The 13,675-nt window shown below is 40.1% G+C and overlaps 1 protein-coding gene across 1 annotated transcript in view; it reads right to left on the bottom strand.

The window, feature by feature from the left end:
* Nucleotides 1-6,524: 6,524 nt before the first annotated feature.
* Nucleotides 6,525-13,675, bottom strand: part of HAUS8 (HAUS augmin like complex subunit 8) — a 10,832-nt gene continuing 3,681 nt past the window's right edge. The window contains exons 2-11 of the mRNA XM_026035175.1: nucleotides 12,890-13,031; nucleotides 12,753-12,808; nucleotides 12,347-12,449; nucleotides 11,600-11,713; nucleotides 11,087-11,169; nucleotides 10,422-10,493; nucleotides 9,824-9,982; nucleotides 8,731-8,872; nucleotides 8,184-8,325; nucleotides 6,525-7,413 (exon numbers count right to left, since the gene is read on the bottom strand). Of these exons, the coding sequence (XP_025890960.1) occupies nucleotides 7,293-7,413; nucleotides 8,184-8,325; nucleotides 8,731-8,872; nucleotides 9,824-9,982; nucleotides 10,422-10,493; nucleotides 11,087-11,169; nucleotides 11,600-11,713; nucleotides 12,347-12,449; nucleotides 12,753-12,808; nucleotides 12,890-13,031 (1,134 nt within the window). The 3' untranslated portion in view covers nucleotides 6,525-7,292. The remainder of the gene's footprint in view (nucleotides 7,414-8,183; nucleotides 8,326-8,730; nucleotides 8,873-9,823; nucleotides 9,983-10,421; nucleotides 10,494-11,086; nucleotides 11,170-11,599; nucleotides 11,714-12,346; nucleotides 12,450-12,752; nucleotides 12,809-12,889; nucleotides 13,032-13,675) is intronic.

The raw sequence follows: 13,675 nt of genomic DNA on the forward strand, positions 1-13,675 counted from the left end.
TCTTAACCCCTATACACGTTATACATCACTAGCGGTTCACCAGCCTAGCATCTCCACCAGCTCCAAGGCAGTTTTGCTAGTGCACAAAGTTGTGCAGAGAGCACTCTGAAGGAAATTACATATACATATAAATAAATATWTATATAAATCCCCACTTGTAGCTAGTGTTCAGCAGGAAGATGTAAAGATGTATAAGCAAATCATCCATACCCAAAGCAGCAGCAGTGGTTCAGGGCGATGGAATAAGTGCCAAGTCTCTATACATAGCTGCCCAGGGGGATGTTTCTCCGTCCTTGAAGACCCAGGCAAGGCAGGATCCTAAAGCCGAGCTCTGCACCTAGTAATAAATAAAAATCTTGATAAATCTCTGCAGTTAAAGTTACTTTTTTTTTTTTCCCCAGTACTATAAACTTGCCTTAAAAAGCAACTAGAAAAAGAGAAAATTCTACAAAATTCCATCTTTCTAGGCTAAATCAGTTGAGTCTCAAATCTGAGTTTTCTAAAAACTTAATTTAGTAAAAATAAAGCACTGTATATAGAAGCCACCTTGGGAGCACTAATGCTGAAACAGTACTGCCCCATGATTTGTGAAACAAGCTTGGAAAAAGAAGAAACTCATTTTGTTGATTGAGAGAGAGATAGATTGGGGATTTAAAAGTGTTTATCACCTGAAAATTCTCATACCAGATAACTTAGAAAAAAATAGCCTGAAATTGAAAGGACTGCATTTTGCAAAGCTCCTTAGAGTTTTTAGAATTGGACACGGTCATAGACAAGTAAATTGGAAGATTTTAAAGAGATCAGCTAGTCCAACTGCTTGAATTAAGGCGCAAATAAGTGAACATAAACCAACTATCCCTAACAAATGTTTGCTTGCAGATGCTGTTTTCAGAGTTGTGCCCTCTAATTATCACTGAATTTATTACTAAATAAATTCTATTCCATGTAGTATGAAACTCAGAATTATGTTCCCACTGCTGAACGAGAGGCTTTTAAAAATTGCTCACCACCTTGGGAAAGGTTATTTTTATTTATTTTTCACAGGACTTCTCAAGCTACAGTTCATATGTGGGAGGAGTTGCAGAACATCTCAGAGCAGCTTTCTGCTTTTAATATTAAGCTGCATCCCTCTTGCTTGCTGCTGGGCTATTTAGGCATGACTGTTCCTCTCCTGCTCACTTTATTGCTCGTGGATCTTCACATGACAAAACAAGGCCATGAGAGCTACCAGGGGACTCTTTTGTCTAAAACTGAAGACACGTGCAAGAAAGCATGAGGTCAAAAAGAGGCCCTCCTAACACATCTTTTCTCTCTGTCCTTAGAGTATATGGKATTTTTCCTCTGATCTCCTATTCCTCAAACATGTAACTAGTCTGATGCTATTCTGGCTCCTTTATTAGGAGTTCTAGCTCCAGTGGTGGATATAAGTCATGCAGCATCAGTAAGGAGAGAGAATACTTTGTTAGATTATGTTCATTGGTTAAATAATGTTACCTCTCTCCAGAAACTGTGCACTAGTACTTTTCAGGGTGATTTCAGTTCAATTCRCATCATACTGTTATAATGGAAAATTAAGTACAACACAACTCAATTTCAAGAGCTTAAAATTACCATGTGTAGGAAAAAAATATTTCTTCATACTAAATGCCATTGTGACACAGCTGATGCTCAACACCTCAACAGCTGCCATTATACAATGGCTTAGATATCAATCCAACAGATCAAGCAGTTTTTTGACTGAAATTGAACAAGTTTCAAAAAAATAGTTATTATGCTTATTCCACTCATCCATCCGAATAGAACAGACATAAATGGCTCCTTACAGACTTTCGTGCCCAAGACTGAAAAGGCTGATATCACAAAACTCACCACAAAGGGCCATCAAACACCCATTCTGCAGCATTCCCAGCTGGCACACAGCTCAGCTCTGAAAAACCTCTGGATGGGGGCTTGGAAGAAGGAACATACCTCCCTTCATTGCTGGGTTATGTGACAGTACATGGCTAAGGTTGAGCTCCATCATAATCCAGGCAATACTAGAACATTTTTGCATACTGAACAGTATTTCTATATTTCAGAAATCACAGCTCAGAGTTACCACCAYTTGGAATATAGCCTTTTTTACTTGCTATTGTTTTTCCAGTGATTTCTTTTAGAATTAAGGATTTTCCATTTAATATTTACTGACTCTTAAGAATTACCAGCCAATTATAGCCCCTAATTAAAGACCTTCCTTTTGATATTTACTGACTATAACATACATTAGGCAATTATACTCTCTAAAGACTGTAATCTGTCTTCTAATTATGAAAGCATGTGCTATCCTGTAAATAAGGCTAGAATCAGCTCAGTATGAAAAAAAAGGAGGCTTTAGATATCATTTCAAACTATTTAGTTACTGAAATGGAATTTTCTGTGCCTGCCAAAATGAATCCCATTCAATGTGATGCAACAGGTGTTGGAATTCCAGCAGCCGCCTGCAAGCCACATCTGGTAATGGTTAGGAGTTTAAAGGAAGTTCTGTAAGAACTGCCTATGTATAAAAACTATTCATCAGTCAAATCTATGGACCATATTCAGCCACCACTTGCACTGCGCATAGTTCAGATTTTTATGTCGTTTACAAAAAAAATGTAATTCTGCTTCTCATGAAATTTTAGGAATCTCAGGCACTTGTCCAGGTCGAAAGTGTGTGTGGGATTCATGTGGCCATACTGGTGTGTCAGTGAGGGGAGGGAGAGCTTGTAGTTATAGAACAAGGTGTGAATACATCTAAATTGCAGAAATAGGCAACATATACATTAGATCTATTCAGAACCATCCTCACTTTTCTCTTGAGAATGCTTGCCCATGTCCCCTCTACCAGCAAATAAATTAAAATACTCGTGCAACAGTTATTAGACTGAAACTGGTCAATCAGTAATATTTAACACTATGTTCTAATCCTTGAGCACTGATATTCCCAGTTGCACCTTTTCTTTTGCCYCCTTCACACCCCTTCCTCCCCCAACACATCTGAATCAATGAAATTACTCAAAAGAATCAATTGATCAGATCATACTCTTAATTTATCCATGTTTGTCCTAATCCCAGGGCACTGCCTCAGCATGAGTGTTATCACTGTATCTTGTCACCAGGATGAAGTGACACTCATTTAAAGAACACTTTAAATTGCACACTTGCACATATTATAATGAACAAAAGGGGGTGCAATAAAAACAGAGCTATTCATGACTTATTCCTGCTGCTAAATCCCGTACTTACTAGATTTCAACAGAAGGTAGGTAAGAAAGTGGGACAAGCAGTTCACAGTGCGCTTCAGGGAAGCCACAACCATCATTTCCTCTCCCTCTCAATGGGAAAAAAAAAGTATCAGTCATTCCATACTGTGGGATAAGAATAAAGTCTTAGTTAATTTTTACTGTACTACATTCGCAGAAAAAACTTGATAATTTTATTCTTTTTTTGTGTGTTCTTATCACAGTCGCTTTTCTGTTGGTCAGAGATATCCAACATAGAAATTACTAACTGCAAAGTAAGTGTCCTACTGGCTTTACCACAATGCTCAAGCTCACCAGCAACGAGGATAGTTTTGTCTTTTTACAGATACTACAACATAGACTCTGATAGACTGGCAGAAACAAGAGTAAACCCATCTGCTGGGAACACACACATCTCTAGATAAAAATAAAGATTAAAGAGGGCACTCAAAAATATAATTTGAGCAGGAAATAACAATATCAAGAATGCAAGTATTATAAAGGTCTTTCAAAAATGTGTAGGTCATCTACAGGAGAAACTACTTTCATCGTAATACTGTATTTTAAATCCTTACCAAATGACTGAAATAATACTTAGAAACAATTAATACAGGCAGATACTCATTAGGAATAGGAATGTGCTTAAACAGAAGCAACCAACTGCCATTTTGATATTTAAGAAATTGCTTTTTAGCTTTCTTCTACTGTAATTACGTGTAACTTATTACAGGCTCCACATATGACAGATGTAATGGAAGTTATACCTGGTCTTCACATTTGGTGGACGTTTCATGCACAAATTATACAAAAGCTAGAGAGGTTGTGGAGTCTCTACTCAGAATTATTCAAAACTCAGCTGGACAACACCTTAATATCCACTTATCCAATAATACTAAATATCCAATTTAATAARTTAAATTGCTTAAAACAAGAAATGACGTTTGGGTATGACACTGACCATCTCCGACTATATGAGCCAGAAGGTTGCTGTCTAAGAGGCCAATTGTTTACTTAACATTTAATGTTTAAAATCTTGAAATAGCTGGAAATGGGATAAATCTTGTACATACACAGGAAAAGGAAAATGATAGGTCTTGCTGATCCATTAACACAGAAATATTTTAAAAGAATCTGATGAGCAGCATTTGAGGCTATTCTGCAAGCCAAATCCTCCAGTCTTATGCTTGCTTTACAGACCACACACAAACACGGCAGAAGAAACAATCCAAGATTATTTCTGAGTGTTGAACAGGAATGCTCACATAATCACTGGAAATGCTCTTAATTGGTGTAGCTCAGTGGTGCAATTCAGAGATCCTCTGCCTCYGTGGAACTCTTTTCATGTCCTGGCAATCACAGYCCAGCCAGAACTTTGTTTATCATGYTCTCTATGAGTTTCCGGATGTCCAACAAAGTAGTATTTACTACAAGGCCGGGGAAACTGCAGTAATCCAGTGAGTTCTCATTAGCCTAAAACGCAGAAACATCTGCTGGGGTCAGGAGCTGCTTACTTGCTGTTGATGAGCAAAGAACCAGCTCCATTTGCAGCGCATGTGAACAAAGAATGAAAGTGTTGGGGGCTGGTGGTACAGAGACAAACAGGCTTCAATTATCTCTGCACTGCAGCTCCTGTAGAGCAACCAGGGATGCTCCCTTATGTTGACCCCTGATGACCCTATCACAAGCAACACAGGAATTTCATCCAAGAAAAACCACCACACACTTTTCCTCAGTCCTTCTGAGCTGATGTCAAAACAGGCAACACCAGAGTAACCCAGATAAAGCAGGAAGACCATCCTGAGAGATACAGGAATGCAAACAGGGCAATTTGTACAACACAAGTGGGTTTTAAATCATCTTTGCCAGTGATCTTCTCAACAACTAATAACAGTTTTGCAGCAGATAAATCTCTGTAGTTCTGTGGCATGCTCCTTCCTTCCCTCTCCACATTTAATGCTGTCTTAATGCCCATTATTATTTTGAAGTGGAAGAGCTTGAACAACTATTTCTTCCAGGAGCCTAAAAGAATTTTTAGGACCAATGTTCAAGAGCAAAATGGAAAAGACTCTCAGTTCAAAATCCATCCCTAGAAAAGCTGAGCTGCTTTATTTACTTGTYCAATCATTTGTATGAAAATTTACTGAACAGTCTAAATGAAGGAAAGAAAGGCCAGAATGTTCAAATCAAGACACATTAATTTAACTGGAGGCTCTCCTCTCTCTGCCTTAGGCTCCTCTAGCTAATGACTGCCACCCACAGCACCACAGATGAATTTCCCGATAAAGGATTTGGAGCCTCTAATTCTGACCACTTTGAACATTACTCKAACTTTGAAGAAGACCAACTGCCTGGCCAGTGATTTCACCATGTGCAAACCTTTCTGTTGAGAGTTCCACACCCAGAAAGGAGAAGGAAAGAAAAAACCCACAACTTATTATTAATYCCAAAATTGACTGCTTAGCAAAGGTCCCCACCCTGTGGCCAACTTTGTAGATGCAACTCAGACTTGATCACAWCCAGGATCCTGTCACTTGCTGCATCTATTATTCAGGGCCTGAATTGCCGCACACACAGGCGAGCTATTGTGTAGTGTTCTAGTAGAAATACMAGATGAATGTTAAAATTACTTCCCACGGATAAACAAACTACCATAAAATATACACAAGGAGAAACTTTTCACTATCGATTTCTCATCTAGTACAAAGATTGTGTTGCAGATACATTTACTATAGCTTATTTAAAAAYTGGATTAAATTAAGAGACAGGATCTAGACAGACACTTAATACCAGTAGCAGAACCTAAARCATTTTTAGAGTTTAAGAATATTTTAAATGGCACAAGAACATTCCAACTGCTTTTTTTTTTGAGCAGGCACAAAAGGTTAAGACACAGCTTAAGCATAAAATGYATCAGTATGCCAGTTTAAAAATCAGTTTAAATCAGTTTAAAAATCATCACAGAAAAAGGTTCCACAGGTAATACAGGATAAATGTTTTTCAGACAACTAAATATATATTGCACATTATGAAAATAGAAAAGATGCTGCAGGGGTGGATTACCACACTTGGTGTGTGTGTTCATGGATATTTTCAGTTTCTCATCCAGGCACTCACTCAGTATTTAGGTTAGAGATGTCTCTCCACATTCACAATCTTCTGGTCTTGGAAYTTGGGGTGACAGTAGGACATAGCTTGCCATTTGGACTAGTTAATGCCTATGAACCCATCACTGTATATTGTGYAGTATTAGCACCACACAAACCAGAGAGAAAAGCCTCTGCAGGATAAACTGAAAATATTCAGAAGTGAAGGCTATTGATACAGCAATGAAAAGACAATTTTTATTATGAAATTAAATTACAGAGTCCTTAAAAAGAATGCATTAGGTTAATATGAAAGCATATCAAATTTTAATAATCTGTTTCCAAAGCAATTAGTTGACAAAACAGCAAACTTCTCACTGTCACAAGTGGCTCCCATTCACCAGCCCCACTCTTAGCTACCCACATAGTTTTTCCTCTTGGCAAATAAAGAAACAAAGGACAATTTCACCCACAAGTTTCTCACCGGGTGATCAGCGTTCATGCTGTATAATCTGACAGATCTCCTGACTAGGTCAGCAAGTGCACAGCACCACACACACAACTCTTTACCTTTACTTTGATATGTTACTCTTTAAGGAACACTACTTTGGAAAGAAAAGTAAGTCCCTTTCCCCACTTGAAGCCAGATACGCAATACTATAAGAACAAGAGTAGATAGGCAGCATTTGCCAGGTAGAGCATTTCTTACTGCTTGCTTTCAGTACTGTTAAGGAGAAAATAACCAGGAAGGAGACACAGGAAAATGAAAACTTCATATCTGGAAAAAAAGTTTTCCCCTACAGCGCAGCACGGAGAATTCTGTATTAGTTTAGCCTATATGTTCCAGATTTCATTCTGGTATCACCGGGACAAGTCATATGTTTAAACAATAAAAAGATAGRTCTGTTGGCACTGATTTAGTCCACACTTAACAGTAAAGAAAAAAAAGTTATCTGAAGTACCAATGTTTCACAGTATCTAGTCCATGGTTCTCTTCACATATCCTTTGATTATGCAGAGAAACTTCTTTACTGACTTCAAATGACAAGTTCTGCACTTTAGTGTAGCCCCTGCAACAAACAAAACAGGCTAAATCAGTTACAGCGGAGGATCATAACTCCCGCTTATCCAACACAAGCCGCGTACCTGGAGATTCACAAGATTYTCCTACTCTACAGCTACCAGAAGAAAAATATAAATTTAGTATTTGCTTCTCACTGGCAAGAGTTTGTAGAAGAGGAAGCTTGTGGAACAGGCAGATTTGGGCCTGGGTTCAGGGTCTCAACATCCGAAGATTTTAGTTGCAGCCCCTCTTCCACGAAGGGAGGAAAGGGAATTTATATTATACTTCTCATGCCGTCAGTGATATTCCATATTCAGAGAAATCAGCTTTTTCTGTCTGTACCTGCTCACAGAGTGCCCAATAAAGAGGGAAAGTGCATGATATAATGGAGAAAACCAAACAAAAACAAAGCTGCAGTTACTCTTGTACAATTATTCCTTAAGACTGAAKGCTTCCAAATCACTGCCCTGTCTCCTGGACTTCTTTGCTCTCTTGCAAATTTGCATTTTGCTAGGGCTGCTCTTGCTCACCAAAACTCAACAAAAGCAGAGACACGGTGCTAAATTAAGTTACTTAACACACACAAACAGGAAAAAAATCCAAACATTTGTGTGAGGTAGCAGAAGAAAGCTGCCTGCTACACACAGAATTAAAACTTAGCCCTAACAAGTATTTCAGTTATTCCCCCAGCATACATACTGAATTCTAAAGTTGCGATCTGTAGGTTTACTCTAAATTTTAAATTGGAGAGCCTTTTCCCCCATTTTTTGTAAATACCTTTGTAGCTCTTTATCCAGTTCCTCAAGGACTTTTTTAAACTCTTTCAGATCAGTGCATGCTTCTGCATTTTCTTCTGCACAGGCAGGTGCAATGTCTGCCAGAAGTTCCTGTGTGACAGTTAAATGCTTTTGCAGTTTATCTACAATATAGAACATATTTAAAACATTACTCAAATGCACAGCTGTATCAATTAATGCAAGATTATTGAACCAGTTGAATAACGGGAGTAGCTGAAACAAGCTAACCAAAATTCAGATACTGAAAAAACCACTGCTTGGCTCACCACTAACAAATATATTATATGTATATATATATATATATATATATATATGGAAGCCAAGTTATTTGAGTTAGGAAAACTAACTGCAGCAGGAGGGTGTTAAGATCATATCAAAACATGTGGCTATTGCTGTTGCGTGCAAAAAGAGCACACAAAGATGAATTCAGTGGTTATAAATAAATCCAGCACCAATGTAAGAACTTCAGTATACTAAAAAAAAAAACACAATTGTGAAAGTAAATTTGAAAATTAAAGTTTTCCTACCCAGATATGTTAGTGTATCTCCTTCTATGTGTATATTCTTCACTGGTAATTCATGTCTAGTGGCATCAAGGGAAGTTGCAAAGGTTTTATATTGCTCTTTAAACTTTTCACAAACAGTAACAAGGGGAGTGAGTAGTTCCATCTGCAGGGCACACAAGATGAACCATCACTTCATAACAACAAAGCCATTTTAGTAATACACTTAAGAATTCACATCCCTATAGCCGAGAGTCAAGACCGGCTCAACACAGAAAATAACAACGAAGTAGCACAGAACAATTCAGGACAGTTATAGTATGTTAKTGCTATTCTACTGTTTAATAGGTTTTCTTCTATCACCCCAAAATATCAAAGTCAATGCCACTTCCTTGTAGCTCACAAGCCTTAGAAACTTAGAGCCAAAATATTTTGCCTGATATTTGGACTCAGGTACAATGTATTCTCACACACCCTCCCCCTCAAAACACAGAAAATCTTCATTGTTTAATTCTTGCAAGTYACATATCTGTAAATCTGTAATGCATCTCTCAAAGGTAAGCAAAATCTTAAATATATCATAAAAGTAAACAAAAGTTTAGCTTTTAAAATTACTCCAGCAAATCTATCTTTTGATACAATAAAGGTAACAAAACACTGAAAAAGAGTGGAAGGTTTAGCTTCTAAAATTATTAATAACATTTTAAGAAATTTGTCTTACAGTCAGGCTAGAATCACTCATTTATACCTTCTGCCCTTTTTAAGGCTAGCATGTCAGCTCTAGCCATGACAATCATAATTGCATAACTGCAGGAAGTTCATGTGGTTTTAAGCCACTTACATCTCTTCTGCAACAACCCTAAGCTGCTCTGGCAATTGGTGCACTATTGCCCCCCCCGTTGCCTAACAGCTCAAGCTTCTCCTTCCTGCCTATCCACAAGGGACAGCRGAATGAAGTGACAGAGGCATTTGCTTAGGTTACTAGAGAGCATAACGTCACAACAGGAAGTAGGTATTTAGAGCTGCATTAAATTCTATACCAACAGGCCACAGAAGCACGACTTCGTAACAGAAGTTGTCTAAATGTAGGACAAGCACAACTAGTAATRAAGCCTACCTGTTTATCTAATGCATCTTCCAGAGCCTGTTCATGCTCTTCAAGCTGCAATTCATGCTTCAGCTCACAGAGCTTCTCTTGCAGCCTCTCCTTTTCTTCACACAGCATTAGCAAGTTTTCTTCTGCATCTTCCTCCAGCTTGGCAAGATTTCTTTCTGTCTATTAAATCCGAAACTATTCATAACTAAAATTATGATACACCTGAAGTAACTAGCATTCTGAAGCAGAACATGAAAACCTCATTCAAGTTCAAATAGCCACAGTTACGAGGTTAGAGACCTCATGCAATACACACAGTACCTTCCCGTTACAGACACTCCATCTTCCCCTGCCCCACCACTCCCAATTCCTGCCAATACTTTTTGTAAAGTTATCCAAACTCAGCACTAAGTAATGGCTACATCCTTGAAATACAAACATTCCCTCCAGCTTTCCCAAAACTTTTGCACTCAAGCAAGCTGTATAGTTCCACAGTCATAAATATATATTAAGTCATAAAAATCTAACTCAAGGATCAGAAAGCATGGAAGAGCTCAATATGAAAGAGTTGCCTAGCTTCTTTTCTGTCTAAAGTACAAAATASTTGAGTGACTCTCACCTTTACTCTTAAGTAAGTTAAAAGCAGTGTCTGAGATGCTTGCCATCCCTCCAGATTATCAGAACCTTTTTTCTTAAAAAAAAAAGAAAAAGCCCGATTTCAGTATTAAACCAGCCATTTTTCAGCATTCAGACAAGTTATCGGTAATCTGATTTCTGTCCAGAATCAGCATTATTGTCAACAATTGTCAGTTGTGTAAAGAAACTTTGTTTTTAGAGAGTGCATATTAACTAAAAACATCTAAACAACTTACTTATTCATTGTTCCACCATTTTTTATGCAGATGCAATGTTTTATGCAGATGAACTTCAAGTTTCAATGTTATTTTGAATGCATTGTTACAAAACACTTCAGAGTCTAGTTGAATCAGTGTTAATTTTCTGGTAAGAAATAAGCCCTTTAAAGTTAATAGGTTATTGTTAAAGAGTATGGACAGAAACACAAGAAGAACCAACTCAAACAATGCTTCAACCAGAGTGGACTATCATAAGAGGTGGAAGCAAAACTTCAATCTCTGAGATTTAGATTCTACTGGGAGAAGAACATGCCCACCATTTGGCTTTTGCCAAAATGCTTTAAGCCATCTTGAAAACCTCAGCTTTTGTTACCAAAATAAAGAGAAAATATTCATCTGGCATATTTCAAAATAAAGCAGTGAAACTCACCACACGCTGCTTTTTCTCACGTGTCCCTGTATCTGTTTTGCAAACAGACTTCGAACTAGAAGTCTTTTTAAGGAGACTTTTGCCTGAATCAAAATAGGAGACATTATTACTCCTTGTTTTCCAGAAATACACAAGGTCAAACATGCTATCAACTTCAAACTCAGAAGGGACTACTGAAATTATTATGTTTCAGTAGTATACTTATGCTCCATTTCTGGCTCTGATTATACTCATGAGAAGATGTGGCTCATAAGAACATTTTATATTGATATTCAACTTTATGTTACAGTCACAGATAGATGTGGCACAGTTTCCAGAAGGGTGGAAAAAAACYCTATCTGTTGCAGAAACAAGGATTTGAGGAAGCTTTCCCCTTTAATATTGCATCTCAAAAAGGAAAGAGTACCCAGAAGATTTTCAAAATCAAGAGAATGATGCATAAGTGTTACTTAAAATGAAGTTATACTAAAAAAAAAAAAAAAGTAAAACAAAGTGAATTTGAGTGGCACTTGCCATTAATAGCTGAAAGATCAAGGTCAGGTCGAGTAACTTTATCTTCATCTAATAAAGTGGATTGTAAGTCACCTTTCCCCACACTGCTCTGATTTAATGAATGAGGGGTACCACCTGTAGAAAGAAACTGTTATCAGACAAAAATAACTAGAACAGATTATGCACAAGTTTAAAGTTGCACATTCTTTCACTAACATGTAGTAACCTCAGAATAACTTTTCCACACTTATATACACCCTTTGCGGAGTTCATAGTTTAAAACAGCTCAGAACTTATCCTCAAATATTTCACACTTAGCAACAGAACTTAAATGTGAAGAGCAAATCATGACTTTCATGTTAAGGTCTCACTAGAACATTACATGTTGAGGAACTTGCTTTACACTAGGTTTAATCTTAAAGATTAAAGCAAAACCCAGGGCAACGGTGAGGCCATAGTGAAAGGATAGTTCAAAGTTTTGCAGACAAAGCAAGGGATATACATATTTTAGAAGACATACTACTCAATTACTCAATTCTAGATTACTTTTGTGTGAGAAAGTCAAGATAAGAGCTTAATGCACTTCAGTTTACATGCCCTAAACCCACATCAACTTCCTGTATCTTAATTCTCCTTACACACACAATTAGTGCTGTAAAAGTAATATGAAATATAATCTCTTCAAGACATCTTTTTGAGTTAAGAGCTCCACAGGTGGGAAACAAACATCCTCAAAGAACATCATCTAAACCTATCTGCAAAACCTACCAGAAGTTTTGCTTTTCTGAGGAAGAACTGTTTTCCTTTGTTGGCTCCCTCCTTTTTCAGACGGTTTAGCAGTGGAAGTTGTAGAAGAATTTGCTGAACTATCCTGACAATCAAGAAACAAATAAGTCTAAACACAAGCAGCAGTCACGAGTTGACATTATGTTGCTATAATAATGACAGATAAACAATTACTATCTCAAGGTAACTTGGTGCTCTGCAAAGCAGCTGAGCACAGTCTTAAGGTCCTCTCCTCCCCAACTTTATTTCCCAAAGATAAAAAAAAAAAACAGCTCCCCCACACCCTTAACAGAGCTGTTCTATTTAAAACCCCCTTTCCAGAACACAAACCTCCACCTTGGACCATTCCCAGCCACCAACAAGAGGCCACAGCAAGGCACTCAAATACCTTTTTGTTTTCTTTCTTGTCGTATTGCAGGTAGCGGGACTTGACGATCCTCCCTCCTACAAGAGAGRAGGGGAGCGTGTGGGGAAGCCAGGGAGGCCGCCTCAGCCGCCCGCCTTCCCGCCTCAGCCCGCGCCTACCTCTGCGTTTCTTCCCCGCCGCCTCCCCGCCCGCCGCGCCGACAGAGCTCTCCTCCAACGCCGACACCCTACAGAAACAGAGCGGGAGATGAAGCGGCCACCGCGGAAGAAGAGCTGAAAGCGCCACCTCGGGCTCGACTCCCTGCCCTCACCCGCCGGCCGCCTCATCCGCCATCGCTTTCGAAGAGCCCGCGCAGGCGCGGCCCCGCCCCGCAGCCCCGCCCCCGCGGCGGGAAGCGCGCGCGCCCCCTACCGGCGCGGCGCCGCCCCGCGCTACCGCGACGGACGGGCCGAGACGGGCGCCTCGAGCCCGCCCGGGGCCGGGCCGGCGGAGCGGGCTGCAGAACCGCCCTCCACCATAGCAGCCCAGTGTCTGTTGCCTTTGCACCGGCCTCCGGCGGGAGCCAACGGCGCTTAGCGGGAACCGAGGCCGGTAAATGTCCCGGCTGTACTGGGGGCCTCRCTGCAGCCCCCGCACCTCAGCGAAGAGCTCCTTAAGCCCTGACAGAAGCCCCCGCTTGGCGCTGTAGAACCCAGCGGGCTCCCAAGCCCCGCGCGGTGCGGCCGGGCAGGGGAGCGAGGCCGCGCACGTCCCGCCACGGCCGCCGCTTCGCGCCTCGCGGCCGCGCGCAACGGAGAGGGGAGGGGAGCGCTGCGCGCATGCGCCGCGCGCGCACCGCGCTGAATGGGCCGCCGCCCTGCCTTCTTCCCCCCTCCTTACCCGGAAGTGGCGCCTCGGCGGGGCCTGTGGCGGGTGGCGGCGCCGCTTCCCCGCGCTTCCTCCCG

Source organism: Nothoprocta perdicaria, unplaced genomic scaffold, assembly GCF_003342845.1.
Source record: "Nothoprocta perdicaria isolate Ctin4 unplaced genomic scaffold, notPer1 scaffold_157, whole genome shotgun sequence".
In the NCBI taxonomy this organism is placed as follows: Eukaryota; Metazoa; Chordata; class Aves; order Tinamiformes; family Tinamidae; genus Nothoprocta; species Nothoprocta perdicaria.